The sequence below is a fragment of the Acanthamoeba castellanii genome (assembly GCF_000313135.1).
Source record: "Acanthamoeba castellanii str. Neff unplaced genomic scaffold scf7180000084632, whole genome shotgun sequence".
NCBI lineage: Eukaryota > Discosea > Longamoebia > Acanthamoebidae > Acanthamoeba > Acanthamoeba castellanii.
In genome coordinates this window covers 54,728-75,298 of record NW_004457730.1, presented here as the reverse complement: position 1 = coordinate 75,298, position 20,571 = coordinate 54,728, and the positions used below count along the sequence as shown (strand labels likewise).

General features: G+C 58.8%; 5 protein-coding genes and 1 pseudogene across 5 annotated transcripts; 3 read left to right on the top strand and 3 right to left on the bottom strand.

Moving 5' to 3' along the window:
- Positions 1-481: 481 nt before the first annotated feature.
- Positions 482-2,078, bottom strand: ACA1_085210 (thiF family protein; the record flags this gene model as incomplete). Its single annotated transcript, XM_004358199.1, has 5 exons — positions 482-685; positions 760-973; positions 1,060-1,280; positions 1,411-1,642; positions 1,723-2,078. The coding sequence occupies 5 exons, from the start codon at positions 2,076-2,078 to the stop codon at positions 482-484; spliced, it is 1,227 nt and encodes a 408-aa protein (XP_004358256.1).
- A 152-nt stretch (positions 2,079-2,230) lies between these two features.
- ACA1_085200 (uncharacterized protein) lies at positions 2,231-2,870 on the top strand (the record flags this gene model as incomplete). Its single annotated transcript, XM_004358198.1, has 3 exons — positions 2,231-2,393; positions 2,522-2,616; positions 2,721-2,870. The coding sequence occupies 3 exons, from the start codon at positions 2,231-2,233 to the stop codon at positions 2,868-2,870; spliced, it is 408 nt and encodes a 135-aa protein (XP_004358255.1).
- Positions 2,871-3,775: 905 nt separating this feature from the next.
- Positions 3,776-6,376, top strand: ACA1_085190 (RFX DNAbinding domain containing protein; the record flags this gene model as incomplete). Its single annotated transcript, XM_004358197.1, has 3 exons — positions 3,776-3,831; positions 4,376-4,511; positions 4,883-6,376. 3 exons carry the CDS (start codon positions 3,776-3,778, stop codon positions 6,374-6,376), a joined length of 1,686 nt encoding a protein of 561 aa, XP_004358254.1.
- Positions 6,377-6,683: 307 nt separating this feature from the next.
- Positions 6,684-7,923, top strand: ACA1_085180 (RFX DNAbinding domain containing protein; the record flags this gene model as incomplete). Its single annotated transcript, XM_004358196.1, has 5 exons — positions 6,684-6,742; positions 6,960-7,095; positions 7,189-7,241; positions 7,274-7,382; positions 7,552-7,923. The coding sequence occupies 5 exons, from the start codon at positions 6,684-6,686 to the stop codon at positions 7,921-7,923; spliced, it is 729 nt and encodes a 242-aa protein (XP_004358253.1).
- Positions 7,924-8,004: 81 nt separating this feature from the next.
- Positions 8,005-15,127, bottom strand: ACA1_085170 (tetratricopeptide repeat domain containing protein; the record flags this gene model as incomplete). The annotated part of the gene is made up of 28 exons (XM_004358195.1): positions 8,005-8,160; positions 8,393-8,646; positions 8,726-8,841; positions 8,968-9,083; positions 9,254-9,398; positions 9,477-9,609; positions 9,741-9,824; positions 9,909-10,011; positions 10,132-10,258; positions 10,401-10,537; positions 10,634-10,821; positions 11,028-11,095; positions 11,194-11,330; positions 11,440-11,576; positions 11,673-11,803; positions 11,893-12,017; positions 12,099-12,251; positions 12,327-12,489; positions 12,572-12,713; positions 12,814-13,031; positions 13,114-13,301; positions 13,371-13,461; positions 13,536-13,611; positions 13,680-13,843; positions 13,918-14,052; positions 14,140-14,694; positions 14,775-14,847; positions 15,073-15,127. 28 exons carry the CDS (start codon positions 15,125-15,127, stop codon positions 8,005-8,007), a joined length of 4,170 nt encoding a protein of 1,389 aa, XP_004358252.1.
- A 1,289-nt stretch (positions 15,128-16,416) lies between these two features.
- Positions 16,417-20,571, bottom strand: part of ACA1_085060 — a 5,963-nt pseudogene continuing 1,808 nt past the window's right edge.

The following is a 20,571-nucleotide window of genomic DNA, read 5'->3' as shown; positions in this document are numbered from 1 at the left end:
CCTTCTCGTCTCTTCTCGAATGTGTTGACAACAACTAACTAACTAGTCAGTTCCTTCTTCCTTCACTTCACCTCCGTCGTGACTTGCTTCGCGAGCTGCGGGGCCAGAGGGCTTCGCGAGACTTCGTTCTCGTGTGTTTGCCGCAGGGTTGGCAGCGGCGTTGCGCGCCCAAGAAGCCGCGAGGCAGTGATTTGAGGTATTTGAGGAATGCAGTGTTTTCCGCACCCGTGCCTGACACGAATGATTGCATCACCGCCCAAACATGCTGACGAATTTCTGGCGTGTGGCGCCTGGGGAGTGGCTGTGTGGCCACGTCACTCCTGCTCCTTCTTTGAACGTTCAACTCAGTTTCTGGTTCGCCTGGCGCGTCGTGTCACGGACAAGAAGCCAAGCACAAGCAACGACACCCTTTGTTGTGGTTCTCTTTGTCTACCTTTTGTGATCGCAAGGGGCTGGTGTCGGTTCGGGCCACACGCGCAGCTCAGGAAGAGAGGCCCTTGAGCTGGGCGGCAAGGTCGTCCAGATTGAGGGCGTCGTCGGTCTGCACGATGTCGCCGGCCTTCACGTCCAGCTTGGCCGCATCAAACGATCGCACGAGGCCGTCGGGCAGCGCCTCCTGGGCCTTGGCGACGGGCACTTGCACCTCCTCCTCCTCATCCTCGTCATCCACCACCGTGATGCCCCACTGAAGTGGGGTGGCACACGGGATCGCATCAAATCTTGATCCAGAGTGTTGAGCGAGAGTGAGGAGTGGAGTACCTCGTTGGTTTCGTGCTTGGGCTTGGCGGGCTCCTCCTGCTTCTTCTGCTCGACCTTGGGCGCAGCGGCGAGCTTGGCCTTGTACTCCTCCTGGCGCTTGACGCAGTCCTTGTTATCGCACTCGGCGTTGGGCTTCATGGCGTAGCGGGGGAAGTAGTCCGTCATGGCATTGTAGCCGAGATAGTACGACACCTCGCCAAAGCCCAGGAGGTACCTGGAGACAACACATACACGACACAAAACGCGTGAGCGTTCCTTTTAGCTGATCAGCATGCAATCAACCACTAAGATCACACTTACTTGAGAGTGTTCTGCACGAGCATGGCGGCAACAGCGCCCATGGTGGTGGGCAGCGAGGCAGCGCACACGCCCTCGCGCTTGAGCGACTTTTCGTTGATGCCGCTGGCCACGAGGAGTGGCGGCGCGCACTCGTAGCAGGCGGTCTCGCCGGGGATGATGAACTGAATGTGTCCCGACACGGCGTCCTCCGAGACGCCCGATTCCATCCACGACTGGCCCAGCTGCATACACGCCTGTGTTGTGTTGTGCGGTGTGGTGTGGTGTGCGTGTGTGTGTGTGGTCACGTTCGGTCAGCCGCGAGTTGTGTGTGACAGAAGAAGCTTCGAATGACGAGGCAACGAGCGCCCGCACCTTGTTGACGGCGACTCGCGCCTCAAAGTTGTCGACGCAGCCGAGCACGAGATCGACGCTCTGGCCGTTCTTGCCGCCCTTGCTGAGCCGGTCGAGGAAGTGTGCCCAGTTGTCGATGGACGTGATGTCGTACGTGTGCGCTTCAAAATCGACGTCGGGGTTGATGTCCCTCAGAGTCTGCTCGGCCGCGGCCGTCTTCGTCATGCCCGCCTGGTCGGGACGGAAGAACAGCCTGGCGTTGTTGAACAGAGAAAAGATATGAACGAAATGAATAAAAAGATATGTAAAAAGATGGACATAAGGTGAAGGCACCTGTTCATGTTGGCGATCTCGACCTTGTCGTAATCGAACATGATAAGCTTGCCAATGCCGCAGCGGGTCAGCATTTCGGCGGCAACGCTGCCCACACCACCCATGCCGACCACGATCACGCTGAAATCGCGAATGCGGGCATAGTTCTCGACGATTCCCATCCTCTTGAGGGCCATGAGGCGGCTGTAGGGGTTGGAATCGATCACCTCAGCAGACATCTCCTCGATCTTCTTCCTGCGGCCTCCCTGCGCTCCTGCAGTCGTCAGCGCATCCTCCAATTGCGCCTTGAGCGATGCGACTTGAGCCTCCAATTGTGAGATCTGCTGCTTCTGTTGTTCGATTTGATTCGATTCCATCGCGATGCTTCCTTCCTGCTGTGTCCAGTGTGGGTGCAAAGTGCAGGCGAGGTGGCTTCAAGGCTGACGTCAGCCGAAGGAAAGAAGTCAAAAACAAGAAGAAACGAAAATAAATTCAGGCAGCGGAATCAGAATTGAAGATGAATAGGAGCATGATGATGCAACGAAGGGCGGTGAGCAGCGCCGCGAGCCGGACGATTTTGGCCCGGCCCGTGGTGGGCCACGCTGGCGCTCTTCCGCTTTTGTCGCAGCAGCGTAGGGGATACGCTAAGCCCGGAGGCAGGGGCGGTGCCGTTGAGCGACCCAAGAAAGAATGTACGCCATCTATCAAGATCGTGTTGCGACTGCTAAGAGATTGGGGGGGAGGGGGATTTACACCGCTTACTAGACAAATTTGTTTTATTTTTTACTCATTTAACGGTCAATTTATCATCCCATGACAGACAAGGGCGATCAGTACATTGACGAGATGCTGGTGGCCTACGGCCTGCAGGTGCCCACGTGGGACGACATCCCCGAGTGGGTGTGGAAGGCTGAAGTGGGCACGTTCTCGTCTTTTAATTTCGTGCTTGTTTTGTTTTGTGTTTGTTTTCAATTTTGTATTTTTTTTTGTGCTGTCTGCGCCACCTTCGCTTACCAAAGCTGTTGGGCGCAGATTTGAAGAAGCCAAAGGAGCTGACGCCTCTCGACGGCCCGCTGTTCTGGAAGAAGATCAACAGGGAGCGCATCAAGCAGTTCAACGAGGACCGCACCTGGGGTGTTGTCAAGGGCAAGTGGAAGCTCGGCGAGTAAGCTGCCCTTTCCCTTCTTCTGGTACTGCTCTGTGTTTGTCAAAAGAGCACTGTTGCCCGGTCAGTTGGTTGTTCTTTTGGTGCTGGCGGGGAACTGTAAAAGTTGTGTTCCCTGTAAGCCCCGCCACCCAATCGCCAAGCAGGGAGGTGCCCGTTTCGCCGAACAGATAACTATCAACAGCTACCATCTACCAAGCGTTAATTGCGATTGGCTAGCAAGAATCTGGAATTTTTGTTTGTGTTTAAAGCCCGCGCGTGTTATCGTTGGCGGACTTTTAACAGCGAATGAGGGATGACGGCAGATATCCCCGTTACATAACGCACTCCCAGCAACCCCAAAGGTGAGATCCCACAGCAGCACGGGTGCCTCGCCCATTGGTCATATCTCTCGCTGGTTGAGCCACATCAAATTAACCGCCCAATGGGCGACTGATGAGTGTTATCACCACGCGAAGTTTCGCCACACGTGGCAGAGCCCAGGTACAGGAAAGCAGCGAAAGGAGAAATAGGGAGTGGCCGGCGGAGAGAAGGCAAGAGGCCACATCTACCCAAGCTTTCTGACATTCCCCCTAGTGGCCGCCTCTCTCCGCGGCAGCCACCAAGCATTGCAGCAAGGCAGAGCGCCCTTCGCGCCCTGACACTCCCGCAGGGGTCACAAGTCGCCGGTGCCACCGCTCGCCGGCTGCACGCGCCCAACGATCGACCTGATTGAACGCTACCACCAAAACCCCACCTCCCCCAGCTCTTCTTTACAGCCCCCAACATCCAGGTCGGTGAGTCGCTTCAACACAGCCCAGCACTACCAGCGCACCGCCTCCCAACACGGCTCTAACAAAGGCCAACAGACAGCAGACACAACACAACAACACACGAGACCAGCGACAGAGATTTCAGAGCCGGAAGATGATGGCGCCCATCTTCATCAAGAGCAAGGAAGAAGCGCTCCCCGACGTCAAAAACTGGTACGCCCGCATCCCTAGTGTCACCGCTCTAGGTCTGTTGGTCGATGTGTTGGTGTGGTGTTGATGCACGTTCAAGGCGGAGGTGTTGGTGCTGCCTCGAATCCATCGTCCATATTTTATTTTCCATCTTGTTGTTCTTGTGTTGTTGTCGTTCGAGATGTGGTCGGCTCTCTCTTCTCACAAAGAACGACATATCCATCTCCCTATATCTTACTCCCCAACTCCTCCCACACAAGTATCTCTTCGTTCTTTTTCTTTTTCGGTTCTCGCTCCCACCTGGTCGCACACCAATACGAACAGAGGGCAGAGCGCGACCCATTCTGGAGCGAGAACCTCACATCATCCGCTTCTTTCTTGCTACTCGATGGGGAGCTCTTGTTATCAGCTCCCCATCCATTCCTATCTGCTTGGGCTGGGCCACATCCCTCCTTGGTAACTGAACTAATGTACATCTCATTCGTTTTGTCGTTCGTTGTCATCACCACCACTGCATCTATCTACCACACATCAACACCCGCGACACCATCAACATCCAACAACACAGGCTCCTTAGCGCATTCCGAGAGAAGAAGGGCTACTTCGTGCCCAAGAAGGATGTCTTTGGCGCCTACGCCGACTTCTGCGCCCAGCACCACTATGAATCCACCACCCCGGCCTCCTTTGGCAAGTTTCTCAAGAAGGTACCACCACCTCACCACATCCCTACCGTCACCATCTTCTTTCGCATCTTTCTTTTACGCTCCCGCGACATCTTGTCACACATTTCTCCCCAGGAGTTCGCAAAGTTATTTTATAACCAAATTAACAGATAATATATTTTAAAATAGCGGGAGCTTTTGTCCTTTCTTGTATTTGCCCGGCTGGCCAAAAACCGGGTCTCTTCGAGCTTGTCCCACCTGGTTTCCCATTGTTTGAATCCCCCCAATCAGCGAGCGCCCCGATTCCTGTTTTTTATGTCACTTCTTCGCGCATGTGCCACACGCTTGCGGCCTCTCTTAGTTAACCCACATTTGGTTGCGTCTCGTGTGCTTGTTGTGGTGGGCACACACAGATATTCCCTGGGGTGGAGACCAGGCGGCTGATCCGCAACAACGAGCAGGCCATGTACTACTACAACCTCACCTCGACAGCCGCACCGGCCTCCTCGCGGCGGTGGACCAGCGTGCAGTCCTCCTCCACGGCGCCCATCCCCTCGACCGGTCTGTCGTCATCGACGCCGGCGCACTCTATCTACGCCTCTTCTTCTTCATCGTCTTCATCGTCACCACAGGCCGCCCGGCGCCGCCGGACGTCGTCGCTCGAGTCTCAGCAGCCAACCGAGCCGCGCTTCCACCACCCACAGGCCCATAGGCCGCAGCTCGACCATCACCACGCGGCCCAGCAGCAGCGCCTGTGTCGCTCGGCCTCGCCGTCGCACGCGATGTTCGGCGAGTTCGCCACCGCCGCGGCCCACACACACCACCACGCGCCGTCGTCCACGCTGCCGGCCCCGCCCACCTTCCAGTCGCCCATGCCCTCGCCCTCGCCCTCGTTGTCGTCGTCGTGGTCGGCCGACGCTCGCCGTAGACGCAGTCTGTCGCCGACACGGCCGCGCCGAGGCGGGGACGATGAAGAACAGGGATACGAGGGCCATCGGCTGAGCAGCAGCGGAGAGGCGCCGCACCACATCGACGACCTGGTGGTGGCCAGCATGCGGCGCATTAAAGAGGAGCGCCAGCTGCCGAGCCACGGCGTGTCGCCGACATCGCAGCGCCAGGGGCACTACCCACAGCAGCAGCCACCGCAGCCGCAGCCGTGGCAGTACCAGTACCAGCACCACCCTTACTACCAGCTGATGTCAACGATGAGCGCCCAACACCCCAGCGACGTGGCCGCCGCGTCGTTCGCTGCTGCGGCGCTCCAGCTTCCCGGCGTGGCCTTCGCTTCGTCGTCATCGTCATCGTCGACGACCTACGATGCCTCCGCCTGGGCGGGCGTGGACTACCTGCACCCGCTTATGGCCGCGCTGCCTCACTCGGCCATGGCCCTCGCTGCCGCCGCCGCCGCGGCCTCGCACCACCAGCACCTCCAGGAGCTTCAGCAAAGCCACCACCACCATCACCAGCAGCAACAGCAGCTCGAGTCGCGGCCGTCGTCACTGTCGGCAGTCTCGCCACCGATGCTCTTCACCACTGCCACGTCGACCACCACCACAGCGGCCACGGCCCTGCCCTCGCCCGTCTTTGCGCGACACGCACTCGCCCCAGCGACGGCGACTGCGCTCAAACAACGGGGGCGGCTGCCCGATGGAGCAGCAGCGGGCGCCAAGCGGAGGAGAGGAGAGCAAGGAGACGGCGAGTACCAGTACGAAGGGGAAAAGCCCAGCGAGGATGGTGAGGAAGACAAGCCGCAGCCGACGATCAAGGACGAGCCGCACGACTACCACGACAGCTACGCCGCCGCCGCCGCCTCCGGTTCTTCTTCATCTTCTTCGCCGACCACCAACGACTGCGCGGCTTCTGGCGGGCGGAAGAAGAAGTCCCGCCTTGATTTTATCCTCAATTAATCCCCAATTGTTTTGTCGACCCACAACGCAACATACTTTGAACACCAAGCAGCCCTATTGGCGGACCACACGGGTTGCACAGTATAAGGATCTCCCAAAGTGGAAAATTTCCTTATCTTGCTTACTGCTTGGCCAATGGACGATTGATGACAGTTTATATAACTGGCCGTTAGCGAGCTGATGATCCCTCTGATACGCATTCTCAGCGGGTTGTCTGTGCGTCCGGACACAAACCACCAACTGTTCCTCTCGGTACGAAGGTGATAATTCACTGCATCTCTCTCCTTGTGGCCAAGCACAAGCCAAGATGTCGGCGCCCATCTTCCTCAAGAGCAAAGAAGAAGCGCTGCCCGACATCAAGAACTGGTACTCCCGCACCCTCCGTTTTCTGTTGTTGATTTTTGTTTGGTGGCCAATCCTTGAGCTGGATGTGCTTTGTCTGTCGAGGCGGTTCTGTCTCTGTCCTCCAAAAGCATCAACGCCTTGTCGCTTTATATCTGCGCCTTTCGGTCTGTGGATGGATCGTGCCTACTACGGACAGTCACCTTCGCGATGACTCATCAACAACCAACATACACCACAGGCTCCTAAGCGCGTTCCAGGAGAAGAAGGGCTGTTGCGTGCCCAAGAAGGACGTCTTTGGCGCCTACGCCGACTTCTGCGCCGAGCACCACTATGAATCCACCACTTCAGCCTCCTTTGGCAAGTTCCTCAAGAAGGTACACATCACCACCTCCAACGTGCTGCAAAACCGCTTTTTAGTTGTCAATGGGCTCGGGCCGAGGAGTTAGATAACATTTTCCGGTGGCCAGATCTTTCCTGGGGTGGAGACCAGACGGCTTGTCCGCAACGATGTGCAGGCCATGTACTATCACAACCTCACCCAGACAGCAACAGAATGCTCCGGCTCCTCCCCACCCTCATCGCCAGCGGTCGTCCCAAGGCCTGTCTTGACGTCTTCAACTCCAACTTCTCCGTCGACCTCCCAGCTCGAGCCGGAGCAGACGTACACCGCCCATCAATCTGCTTCGCCTTGGTCGGCGTACTACGCCGCCTCGAGGCCGTCCCTACCGCCTCCCCAGGCCCCCGCTCCGCTCCCTTATCACTTCGACACTTATGGGCTGCTGCCGGCTCCTCCAAATGCCCAACACCACTACCACCACTGCCTACCGCAGCGGCAGGACCCGATACCAGCGGCCGGGCTGTCGTGGGAGGGCCTGTACTACCTGCACTCTCTGCTGGCCGCGGCCACACAGCCTCTGCCGCCAGTGCTGCGGCCCAAGAGGAAGACCACCCGCAAGGCCCAGAAGGCGGCGGGCGATCGCCCCACGATCGACCACAACCTCAAGCGGAAAAGAGTGGAAGGTCACGAGGCGCGGCGCGTCGGCGGCAGCAACAGCGAAAGCGACAGCGGAGACCAGGACAAGCAGCAGCCAACAGTCCAGGACGAACCGCACGACTACGCCGATCCCCCGTGGACCAACGACCACAACCGCCGCACCACCACCAGGCGAACAAAGTCTCGCCTCGACTACATCCTGAATTGATAACTGTTTACTTTTGGTGTAAAAAATGATAAAACGTTTGTGCAACATGGGTTGCGTGGGAGGTGGGCGGGAAGTGGAGGATCAAGCGACGCGGGAGAGGGCCAGCTGGGCCGCCTGAGTGCGGGCGTGGCCTTCGCCAAAGGTCTGCGCGTAGATGGCGGCGGCCCGCTCGAGGCACTGCCGGGCATCCCCGCGCTTGTGCTGGCTCACGTAGAACTCGCCCAGGTTGGCCAGCGCCTGTTGCCGCACGCACCGTGAGAAAAACAACACAAATAAATAATATAAAAACAGATAATAATAATCACATTATAATATAACCGACGGCAGGAGATCCTCCAAGAGAACAGAACAACCAATCAAAACCGCAGATAAAAGGCGACAGTGGGATATGCGCGTGTCGTGCCATTGGCGCGTGCGGGGTGTGTCAAGTGCACAGAAGCGAAAGAACAAAAAAGGCGAGTTGGCGTACCTGGCCGACGTCCGGGTGGTGAGGGCCGAAGATCTTCTCGTAGACGTGGAGGGCCTTCTTGTAGAGCTTCTCGGCCTGGTCGGTGTTGCCCGTGGTGAAGTAGAGGACGGCCAAATCGTTGGTAGTCACCGCCACGTCGGCGTGGATCGGCCCCAGCAGGTCCTCGTAGATCTCCAGCGCTCGGCGGTAGAGCGGGATCGCTTCGTTGTACCGACGGAGGAACTGGTAGCAGCCCGCGATGTTCGTCAACGAGCCTGCCATGGCGAACTTGAGGTGAGCACCACGCCGGCACGCGACACGCGACACCCAAGACACACGACACGCAGTACGTACTGGCAACGTCCATGTGGCGAGGTCCAAAGGCGGCCTCGCAGATCTTGAGGGCCTGCTCGAAGAGCGGCAGCGCGCGGGTGTACTGGCCCATGTCCTGGTACAGGGAGCCAATGTTGCTGCAGATGACGGAGAAAGAGAGCCAGTGAGTCTTGAAAAGCTCTAGCAAGAGCCGGCAGAACGCTTCAATCATCGCGCACGGCGTGCTGTGTGTGCTGCGTGTGCTGGGGTGAAAAGGAAGTTACTTGAGGGACTGGGCGTAATCCGGGTGGTGCACGCCGATGACCCGCTCGCGGATGCTCAACGCGCGCTGGTAGAGCGGTTCGGCCATGTCGTACTTGTCCTGCCTCGCGTACAACACCTGTCGACATCCACACACGACCACCGCGCGTCAGCCGTGTGTTGTTTTTGCGTCGTGTCGTTGGTCGTGTCGTTGGTCGTGTCGTTGGTCGTGTCGTGTCGTGTCGTTGGTCGTGTCGTGTCGTGTCGTTGGTCGTGTCGTGTCGTGTCGTTGGTCGTGTCGTGTCGTACGGCGAAATCGTTGAGGGTGAGGGCAAGCTCCGGGTGCGAGTCGCCCAGCAGACGCTCGCGGATGGCCAGGGTCTTGGTGTACAGGGCCTCCGCCTCCTCATATTTGCCGGCCTCCTGCGCCAAGCCCGCCATCGAGTTGAAGGTCCTGTCATCGACAGCGTGCAACATGTTCGAGTGAGTGCCGTGTCACGACTATGTCACAACGCGGTCTGCAACTACGTACTGAGCGACGGACGGGTGGACCGGGCCGTAGACGCTCTCGTAGATGTTGAGGGTGCGGGCGTAGTGCGGGTGGGCTTCGTCGTAGCGCGACTGATCCATGTACAGGCCACCAAGATTGGCCAGCGACATCGCCACTAAAACGTGCATTACAAATGCCACATGTTGAGTTATGGACACCGCACACATGACACGCACGGCCACACACACACACACACACACACGGCACACGAACTGCGGTACCAGTCGGGGTGGTTTCGGCCCGCACGAGGGTCCTCCCTCATTGAGATGGCGCGAAGGAGATAGTCCTCGGCCTCCTTGAAGCGACCCATGTCCTGGTTCAGGCAGCCCACTGGCATCGGCGCAAGCACGCGTGCGTGTCAGCTGGTGGTGCGGGCGCCGAGTCGCAGGTGAGGTGGCGGGGCGGAGCACGTACGCGAGTTGAAGCTCTGGGCGATGTCGGCATGAATCTCACCAAAGATCTTCTGGCGCACGCGAAGCGCGCGAATGTACAACGGCTCTGCTTTATCATACAACCCCTGTTGGTGGGTCGCGCACACAACAATAAATAATGAGAATTTAAAATAGTGTAGTCGTGGTAGTGGTGGTGGTCAGCCTTGAGTGATAGCGAAAGTGGCATTCGCACGGCAGGTGCGTACCTGGTGCCGGTAGAGGATGGCGAGACTGTTCACCGAGGAGGCGAACTCGGGGTTTTCAGGGCCCAGCGTCTTCTCTCGGATCTTCATGGCTCTCTCGTACAGCGGAGCAGCCAGGGCGTACTTGCCTCTGCAGAGAACCCGCCCCAGCGCCATCAGACATTAGTGAACGTCGCGCGCGCATGTGCGTGAGCGGTGGTGAGCTCGAGGTGTCGTATCGATGTGCGCGGCCGCGTGTGTGTCTCGTTCAACTCGATTTGGGGGACAAGTACCGCAAGCGGTAGAGGTAGCCGAGCGCGTCGAGCTTGCTGGCAACGTCCGAGTGCCACGGGTCGTGCTGGTAGATGGTCTCTGAGATCTCGAGCGCTCGCTTGAAGTACATCTCCGCATTATCGAACGCGGCAATGTCCTGCCAAAGGCGCCACAAATCACCAGAGAGAGAGAGAGAGGAATGCCATCAGCGCCTCAAGCGGGTAAGCCCACGAATACGTGGTCGCCGGCGAACCTGCAGGAACTGGCCGGCCGTGTTGAAGATGGCGGCGAGCTCGTTCGGGGCGGGCTGCGCCTGCTCGTACTCGGCGAGGCTCGCCACGAAGCGGTCCTCCACGCTCGTGTGCTTGGTGGCCTCCTGCCAGTACTGGTACAGATCGAACTTGTACTCATCCGCCGACAGCAGCTTGAACATCTCCAGGTCTGCCCGTGCGCCCGACGAAACCAATCATTACCGAGACGACGGCGCCGCGTAGAGATGACACAGCAAAAAGAGAGTGAGCGGAGTGGGATTTGAACCCACGCATCCGAAGATAACAGTGCCTTAAACTGTCGCCTTAGACCGCTCGGCCATCCGCCCCATGAATTTCGTGGCAAATTAAATTGACTAATAAAAGGAATCGTCGTACCGGTGATGCAATCGGCGAGCTGGCCGAAGTCGTTGGCCGACATGAGCTGGTAGGGCACCTCCTCGCACCTGCGCTTCTCCACGCCCACCGCCGAGGGCCTAGAGCATGACACAAAAGGGTTAACTATGTGTGTTGCGTGTTGTTGGTCGCGGCTGTGAGGAGTTACCGGTTGAAGTAGGACACGATGCGCATGCGGTATTGGTTGTAGCGGTTCTGGGGCCGCAGGTAGCGTGCCTCTACGGCTTGCCTCATGTAGTCATGGAAGAACGTCAGGAAGCCCGACCTGCTCACCAGCGATTCCTCCTGGAAGACGACAACGACGACAACAACCACGACGACGCGACGATAAACTCGCATCAGTCGCTCATGATCATGGTGTCAGGTTAGCCGCTGGGGGGGTGGGGTGACGAACCATTGCCAAGTGGAGCGGCGACCAGAGGGAGTGCGGGATGTTGAGGATGTCGAGCAGCTCGCTCTCGGTGAGGCCGCGCCTGCTCACCCAGATCAGGGACAGCACATCGCCGACCAGGCCCTGCAGCGACTTGCCGCCTTTTGACCAGCAACGCCGTGACGGCGGTGAGGAATGCTCGGTCGACTGACAAGAAGAGCCTCGAGAGAAGTGGTGTATGGGGGGGGGGCGCGCACTGCTGCCGGCGTTCTTGGTCTCGAAGTCGCTCTCGAGGCGGGAAAAGACCAGGTTGAAGAGGTCCGGCGGGGTGCGAGCCGTGAGGTAGTGGCTAATCTTGGCGTCCAGGCCCTCGTACACACCAAACACCCTGCGTCGACATTCGTCGTCGTTGAGATACGCCCAAACGCAAAACGTGTCGTATCATGTGTCGTGTGCCGTGTGTGTCGTGTGTCTTACCGCATCTCCTCGAGCAGAGTGCGGAGGAACAGCGGGTTCTGGCACTGCTCGGCCTTGATGATGCGCGCCAGCTGGGCCGGGGTGAAGGATTTGCCGTAGAGGGCCATGTACTCGAGCACCAGAGCCTAGATAAGCAGCAGCCGGGTTTAGAGTGAGTGGGGCAGCTTGGCGGGGCGCAGGTTGCTTCTGGAGGACGTGTGGCGCACCTGTCGCTCGGTCTCGTTGAGGGGCTCCACGCGCAGGGTGTGCCAGCCGCGCTGCTGGATGGTGTTCATGCAGCGGCCGGGCAGAGTGGACACCACCACCTGCACGCCGTTCGGGTACTCGCGCGGCAGCCAGGCCAGATCATGCACCTCCCCCTGCACCGACAACACCAGTTCAGGAGTGCACATGGCGCATGTGCACGACAGACACATAACACGGCACACACGAACCTTGCCACGGTCTTCGAGCTGGTTGAGAGCGTCGAGCACGAGGAGCAGCCCGCCGCGCTTGGCGGCCTCGGTGAGCCAGTCGGGGAAGGCCTCGATGAGCGACCGCAGGTCGGTCGGGATCTCGTCCGGCACGCCGTAGAAGCTCTTGATCTCGCCCATGATCCTGCAGCCACACATGCCACAGCAGCCATTAGGATCGACCTCGATGCTTTTGTCCGCTCTTTGTGCGGGTTCAATTGGCGAACCTGCGCAGGAGGCCAGCGAGATCGGTGCTCTGGGCCGTGCTGCCGATGTAGTGGGTGATCACCAGCCGTTCCGTCTTGTATCTCTCCACGTAGCCCAGCGCCCAGTTGCACACGAGCGCGCTCTTTCCCGAACCGCTCTCGCCTTCCCGCCCAGCGCACCACAAGTCAGCGCACGTACAAGGCGAACACACGCACCACCGCACAACACGACACACGCACACTCGAGTGACGAAGGGCCGTACCGCAGATGACGAGAGGCTTGGAGGGATGGGTGCTGAGGTGCTTGTCGATGTGGTCGAAGTAGTGGCCTCGGCCGACATACACGCGCGCTCTGCTGGCCGCGAAGGCATCGTGCGCCGCACGCTCACGCTGGAGAGGCGTGGGCGCGTCGGTGATAGGGAAGTCCTGGTCGATCGCCGCCTCCAGCGCCTCCACCATCTTCAACGCCATCTCCGCCGGACTGCGTGTGCGTGTGGTGGTGCGTGTGGTGGTGTCAGCCTGTGCATCACCAGATCACCAGCTTCAGGCCCGTGGCTGGTTACCTCTTGTACTGGGTGACGCGTGCGCCGGCGCTCTTGATCTCGTCCTTGAGCTTGCCGAGCTTGGCCTGGAGCTTGACGTCCCGGGCGTCCAGCCCCTTCGTGCTCTGGCCCTGCGCCAATTGGCGGAAGTAGAACAGGCACCGCTCCATCGCCTTGTCCGTCGAGTCGTTCAACAGCGCATGACGGATCTGAATTGTGCGATCAAAGTCACACCTTAGTTCTCTGGTCAGAAATTGTCTTGACGCCGGCAAGAGTACCTCGAGCTCGGTGATGCTACGGTCCTTGTAGTTGGCGATCCACGGGAAGGTCTGCGCGGCTCTCTCGAACGTCTTCGACAGCAACGCGTCACTGAGTGGTGTGGAGGGGTCAGTGTCAGCACAGACCTGATGCATTCCTGACATGCCACAGCCACCTCCCAGTACCTGCATGCCTCATCCGGCTGCGCCCAGCCGTAACGCTCGCCCAACATACACACGAAGTAGGGCCGGCACAGGTCCACTGCGATCACAACGAACGGCCAAGGTCAGCGATTGTGTGGCGGCGGCCAGTGCCGCAGACGTGCGTACCTTCGCGAAGGCAGATGTTGATAGTGTCGCCAGCCTGCGACTGGTCCTCGGTGATGCCCCAGCGCAAGTCGACCTGCGTGAGGAACACGCCGCGGTCGCTACAGAACTTGCGCAGGCGCGGAAAGGCCCACTTCATGAGCTCCTCGCGCTCCATCTCCATGTCCCTGTGGGCGGCGAGCGTCAGTAAGTTTCACAACCGACTGAGAACCGACTGGGCGGTGCGAGAAGGAGGACGCACCTGAACGTGGACGAGATGAAGATGCGGACGTTGCGGCTGTTGGCCTGCTTCAGCTGCAGCTTGGGCCGCGACGAGGTCGCCTGCGGGGCACTCCCTTCCATGTACACCCCGCCGTAGCCTCCCCACACTTTCACTCTGCGCTCGGCGACACGACACAATCGTAAGAGCTCACGGCACGACGCACGACGCACCCAAGACACGACAGAGTGGCAGGAGACATACGAGTAACTCGACGATACGAAGGATTCGACTTGCAGCTCGGTGTTGTTGGCATTCGCGGGCAAGGCGTAGGCGAGGTCGTGGAGCGGCGACGCCGAGTAAGACGCAGGCGTGCTGTTGGTGATGTTGATGTTGACCGCGGGCAGTTGCTGCTGCTGCTGCTGGGCATTGCCGTTTACGCTGCCGGCCCGTTCGCTCAGCTCCTGCGCCCACTTGAGGGCCTGCTCCCACTGCAGGTAGCCGAGGTTGACCAGCTCCTGGATCTTGTTCAGCTCCAGAGCCAGCATCGGGTCGCTGAGTACGGCCGGCAGGTAGGCCAGCAGCTGGGTGACCCGCGACAGGTCCTGCGAGCCCATCGCCTGCTGGTTGATCTCCACACTGTAGGCCGGCTTCTGCTCGTACTGCGGCTGCGGCTGGTACTGGGCCTGCTGCAGTAGCTGTCCGAGGTCGAACTGGCCGAAGGTATCGTTGGACGTCGAGGTTGCAGTCGCAGGCTCGCTGAGCGCTGCCGCGCTGAGGGCTCTCCGCGGATTGATCGTATGCACTAAGCAGTTCGTCCTGGTGGTCACCATACATATCAATTAATATGTGAGCAGAATGGAGAGTCAGACCGTCATAACGGAGAAGGCGAGGAGTACATCATCATGTGGTCGATCGGCTTTCGGACGGCCAGCCCGCTCAACGCTTTGTTCTGCGACATCTGCGGAGTAGCTGCTGGCACTGGGAATGTGACAAGTAAGCGGTGTGTCGTGTGTGTCGTGTGGGCAGCTGCCGCTTACCAGAGGCAACGCTGATGGGCTTCCGAACATTCAGCCCAGACGGTGCGGCCTGTTGCTCTGATCGCAATCAAGGCGTTGTTGGGCACAAACAAGATCATTAGGCGGCGGTGTTGTTCGAAAAAGCATCAAAAAGAGTGGTCGCGGGCTGGCGGCGTACTGGGAGCACTCATGGGCTTTCGCGCGCTAAGTCCTGCGAATGACGGCTGCTGCATCATCATGTGACCTCCTGCACGATGGTGCGTATCAGAGGTGAGTGCTGGCCCAACTGCAAGACTGGACTGGGGTATCACCTCCATCTGGGAACACGCTGGGCGAAGTTCCTGCGCGAGGCGTGAGTGAACATATCGCTCGAGTTAGTCCCTAAGCCAATTGTTTGAATGCAACAATAAAATTATAAAAAAATAATTAAAAACAAAACTAACACCTCACCACCGACTGTCGCATTGGACATCAACTGAGAAGCGTCAAGTGCTTTGTGGGCCGACAGCCCAGAGATGGACATGCGATTTCCCATTTTTCGTGTGGTGGTGGAGCTACTAGAGGGGTGGGTGTTGTTTTCTCGAAAGACTGCACGCCAGAGGTGTTGTGCTGGGTCAGCACCTGAGTCAGCAGTGGGAGACACGGGGGCAGCATTAGCGGCCATGGGCTTGCGTGCCGCCAGCCCTCCAGCAACCAGGCGTTTCATCATGTGCTTGTGTCCAACTTTTTGTCCAAACAATTCAGGGGCACGTACAAGGGCAAGGCCACCGCGACAGCGTGGTGCTCGGGTTGGGACAAAGAAAAAGCAACGGCCCGACAAGAAATTCAGGGAAGCTCAAGGTCCTCATTTTCACTTCAACACCAATGTACGCGATACCTCAAAAAAACAAATAAAAAAAAAGAGGGTGGTACCGGCTGTGGTGCAGCTGGGTGGAAGCGTGGAGGCAGCCAGAGGCGGCCCTGGTGATTGCCACCACCACCAACAACAACAACAAACAGATGTGTTAGCTGTTGGAGGGTGTAGCCCGCTGTCAGAAGCAGAGATGAGAAGCTGCCTGGCTGGGAATGGGCAGGTGCTCGCAGTGGCTTGTGCGCTGACAGCCCACCGACAGAAATGCGTTTGGCCATGTTGCTCTTCTGCCGCAGGAAGAAACAAATTTGGTTCCCAAGCCCAGGAAGGGGGGGGGGTGTACGTTACCCGTGACGGGTGCCTGCAGGGGCCTATGCGCGTTGAGGCCGCCAATGACACGACCTTGCATGTCTAGGGGAGAGGGTGAGCATGTCTGGCGCAGAGCACCAACTACCAGCAATGCCCCAACTGTTCAGTGAACCAATGAACGGGGGGGGGACTTACCTGGCATCAGGTCGAGCAGCTGGTCGGGGGTGGTGCCTGTGTGCACATGACGGTGCTGAGGTTAGTAGTGTCAACTAACCAACGAACAGCCATGTGTAGGCAGCCTACACATGTGCACAACCTGCCAACGGCCCCGGTGCCCGCATGGGCTTGCGCACTTTCAGTCCCTCAAACTCCATCTTTCACGCTGGCAGCCGCCACCAGACTTTCTCTTGTGCAAATGGCAGTTCTCTGAAAATGTATGCGTATTGGGGGGGGGATCGAACCCTCACCAGGACCGCTGGTGGCCTTCATGGGCTTGCGCGCAGAGAGTCCGCCAATGAACCTGTTCATGGTGGCAGAGCTGCGAGGGAATAGACTTGCCTTGTGTGGGTCGTGCTGTGTCCGAAACGTTAGCAAAAATGAAATACTTTTGAGCTGAACCAGCCAACCTTAATCACCAGCACGCAAAATAACTCAGTTCATTGGTGTGGTGGTTTGGTTGATTGTACAGGTCCCAGAGATCGGCTGAGATATGCGGTGTACGGACACAGTCACTTCCTCCGCCATGCCATGGGGGCAGAAGCGCCCGGAGGCGGCGGCGGCGGCGGCGGCGGACCATTGCCACCAGGACCGGCCGCCGGGGCCGATGGTGAATTCCGAGGCAGTGGTGCCGGCGGCGGTGGTGGAGGCCCGCTCGCCGGTGGCGGAAGCGGCGCTGTTGGGGCTGACGGTGGATTCCGGGGTGGCGGTGCCGGCGGCGGTGGCCCAGGCGCAGATACTGGCGGTGGAGGCGCAGGCGCAGGCGCTGATGGCGGGTTGCGTGGCAAAGGTGCGGGTGGAGGCGCCGGCGCAGCCGGGGCTGATGGCGGGTTGCGGGGTAGTGGTGCCGGCGGCGGTGCTGGAGGCGCAGGTGCCGCTGGGGCTGACGGTGGATTCGGGGGTAGTGGTGCTGGCGGCGGGGGCGCTGCCGGCAGATCGCGGGGTAGCGGTGCGGGCGGTGCTGCAACTGGCGCGGCCGGGGGTGCTGGGGGCGTTGGCCCAGCGGAGGCGATTCCGAGCGGCGATGGTGCCAAGGGAGCGGCGGAAGGTAGTGTTGCCAGCACGCGCGGCGAGCCTGGCGCGTCGGTCCGCGGCGACTGGCTGACCAGTACGAGGGCCATGCGCATGGCAGTCAGTTCGGCCTGCATCTGGGCGATCGCGCGGTCTCTTTCCACGAGCTCCTCCTCCAGGCGGCGAATCGTGGCCGCGCTCGAGTCCACGCCCGCCGCATGGCGCTGGGGCCGAGCCTGCTCCTCCACCGACGACGTCGGCTTGTACTGTAGTGGAGATGTCGGCAGTGAGTCGCGTGCGACCGTGTAACAGTTCTTGCGGGGGAGAAGGGGGAGGTACAGGCGGAGGTGCGGCCGGGGCTCCCCCTAGTTGAGCCATCGCTCTGGGTCGGTGGTCGATCGAGGGGCGCTCGGGGTGCCGCGAGACGGGCGGCGGCAGATCAGCAGCAGATGCGCCGACTGGGGCGGTAGCCAGGGCGGGTGGGGCGGCCAGTCTCTTCCTCTCAGTCATGTGCTCGAGCAGCTTCGCCTTGAATGGCCGCCTCAACCGCACCATTCGCGATCGCGTCTGCGAAACACAAACACGCAACACGCAACGCACACAAACAAAGAAGTTGAATCAGAGAAACAGGAAGAAGGTGATTGGGAAGGGTATGGGCAAACCTGGACCACCAGAATGGATTTCTTAATTTTCAAGTATTTACTTCGTAGCATCTTCATGCGGTACCAGGTCTGCATGGCGGACCACAGCAAGAAAGGAAGATCAGTGGTGATGATGATGATGATGATGATGATGATGATGATGATGATGATGATGGTGATGATGATGATGATGATGATGATGATGATGATGATGATGATGATGATGATGATGATGATGATGATGATGATGATGATGATGATGATGATGATGATGATGATGATGATGATGATGATGATGATGATGATGATGATGATAGTCCGGCCATCACACAACAAGATTCAGATATGCTGTGGCGTACCTGAATCTTGAGGGCGGCTCGCTTGGCCTTGACGAATCGGGAACGCGCACGGTATGCCCGGAATGCCCTGCTGATCTTCGACACAGCGCGACGCTTACGCAGGAACAGCTGCCTGTCGTGGTGCGCGCGCATGGCCTGCATCGCACAAGGTGGAGAGTTAGCAAGCTAGCACGCAAGAAAAAGAGCGAGGAGGGTCCAACAAATTCACAGGGGACGCACCAGAAACAAGACATGGCCGAAGTCCTTCAGAGCAGCCTTCCGGGCCAGGTCGAGAATGGAGAACTGCGCCACGACTCCGTTTAGCTTGTGTGGCGGGGAGGTGGGGAAAACGTCGCCGCAGTACGAACCTGATCGTCCTTCAGCAACACCTTGGAGCTGCCGATGAAGTACTGGTCTGGCAGCAGGAGTCCACTATTCTCCTCCATCAGGTCTTCCACCAGCCTCCTGTAGTGTTGAATGGTGACCAGTTTGTGATGGTAGGATGTGAGACTCACAACTGCAAAAAAACGCTGCGCGCGGCGGCTCTTCGCTGTGGTTGGTGGAGGGCGCGTGCCTGCACCCGGCGCCGTAGTCGGCACACCCCATGAGACCGCCCGGGGTCAGCACCATACGCGTGCGTTTGACGAGTATGCGGTAGCTTTTCCAAAATCTCTCAAACGTCTCACGAATAGGGAATCCTGATTTGCTGCGTGCGGCCAACCCCCGGGCGCGCATGATGATGATGATGTAAGCCACCGATCGCGCGCTATGAGCAGAGAGAAGGGGCGTGGGGCGGAGACGTACCGGATCTTGATGGTCTCCATCATGCCGGCGTAGCTGAGCTGATGGAAGACCAACGCCGCGTCGAAGCATCGCTGGATCTTGAACATGTTGGGCTTGATGCAGCGGATGTAATGCGGCTCCGTTTGCGTCAGCAGCTCCATCAACGTTCTCAGTTGCATCTAACATCGACATCAGAGCCAGTTCAAGTCGGACATTGTTATTCAGTGTTGCGTGTTGCGTGTTGCGTGTTGCGTGTTGTGTGCTGTGTGTTGTGTGCTTGTTGTGTGTTGTGTGTCTGGCGGTGGTACCCTAAAGGCTATGCCGATGGTCTTGGGCGCATTGCGGCCCGCACGCGGAGCGCTCACGTCCTCAGGGAAGAGATGACGAAGCAGAGCAAATGTGGAGCTCTTGAAACAGCCGATGATGAGCGGCCCGAGCGGATCGCGATTCTTGTCGAGGAACCCCGGCGCCTGATACATCACCTGTAGTCCCAATGCGACCACCACACACCCTATTGAGGCTTGTTTCTTTTCCAAGGAAGACCAGCAAGAAGGGGGGAATAGCATACGTCGCCGGCGTAGTGTCTGACGATGAAGCTCGGCGAACGGCCCCGCAGGCGCGGCGTTTCGAAATGCGCGTTCTTCTTGTGGTTGTTGGTCACCTTGGCCAGGAAGCTGTCGTCGGAGCCCTTGGGGAACCGCGCCTCCTCGTCCAGCAGCTGCAGAATGCCAGGAGGCGTCGACTGCCAAGGCGGAGCGGTTCGTGAGAGTGAGCGAGTCACGCAAAGAGAACAAGAACGAAAAAGAAAGAAGAGCGTACGCCTTCGATGAGGTCGAGACACCTTTGGTTGTCGTTGAAGGTGATGGCGTTCCAATTCTTGAGACCCTGCGCTTCGTATTCCTTCTGCTCGAGCATGAAGATGTGGTTGTTGAAGTGCTGCTGGAGCGCCTCGTTGGTGAAGTTGATGCACAGCTGCTCGAAGCTGTTTTCCTGTTATTGGATTGGCGGCCGGCACAGTCAGACCGTCAACGAAAATGCAAACGTTCGAGGCGAGGCGTACGGTGAAGTTCTCGAATCCAAAGATGTCCAAGATGCCGATGAACGGGCTCTGCTCGGTGAAGGAGCCCTTGACGGAGTTGTTGATCTGCTCCACCAGCCAACCGAACAGCCGGTCGTAGAGGGTCTTGGCCAGCGTGTCGCGAGCGTCCGTGGCCTGGTAGGTACGCCGATGTCAGTCAGCACCCAAGCGATCGCCCACAATCGAAACCGAATGGGAGAACGGGCGCACCTCGTCCAGAGTGAGTGGTTTGACCAACTTCTCTGAACCAACGGCGATGATTCGCGTGAGCAGCGCGTCCTTGAGCAAGGGTGCCTGTACTCCGAGCAATGTGCTGGCCATCTCCAGCACTATTGATGGTTGGTTGGTTGGTTGGTTGGTTGGTTGGTTGGTTGGTTGTGTGTGTGTTGGTGTGTGTGTGTGTGTGTGTGTGTGTGTGTGTGTGGTTGGTTGGTTGGTTGGTTGGTTGGTT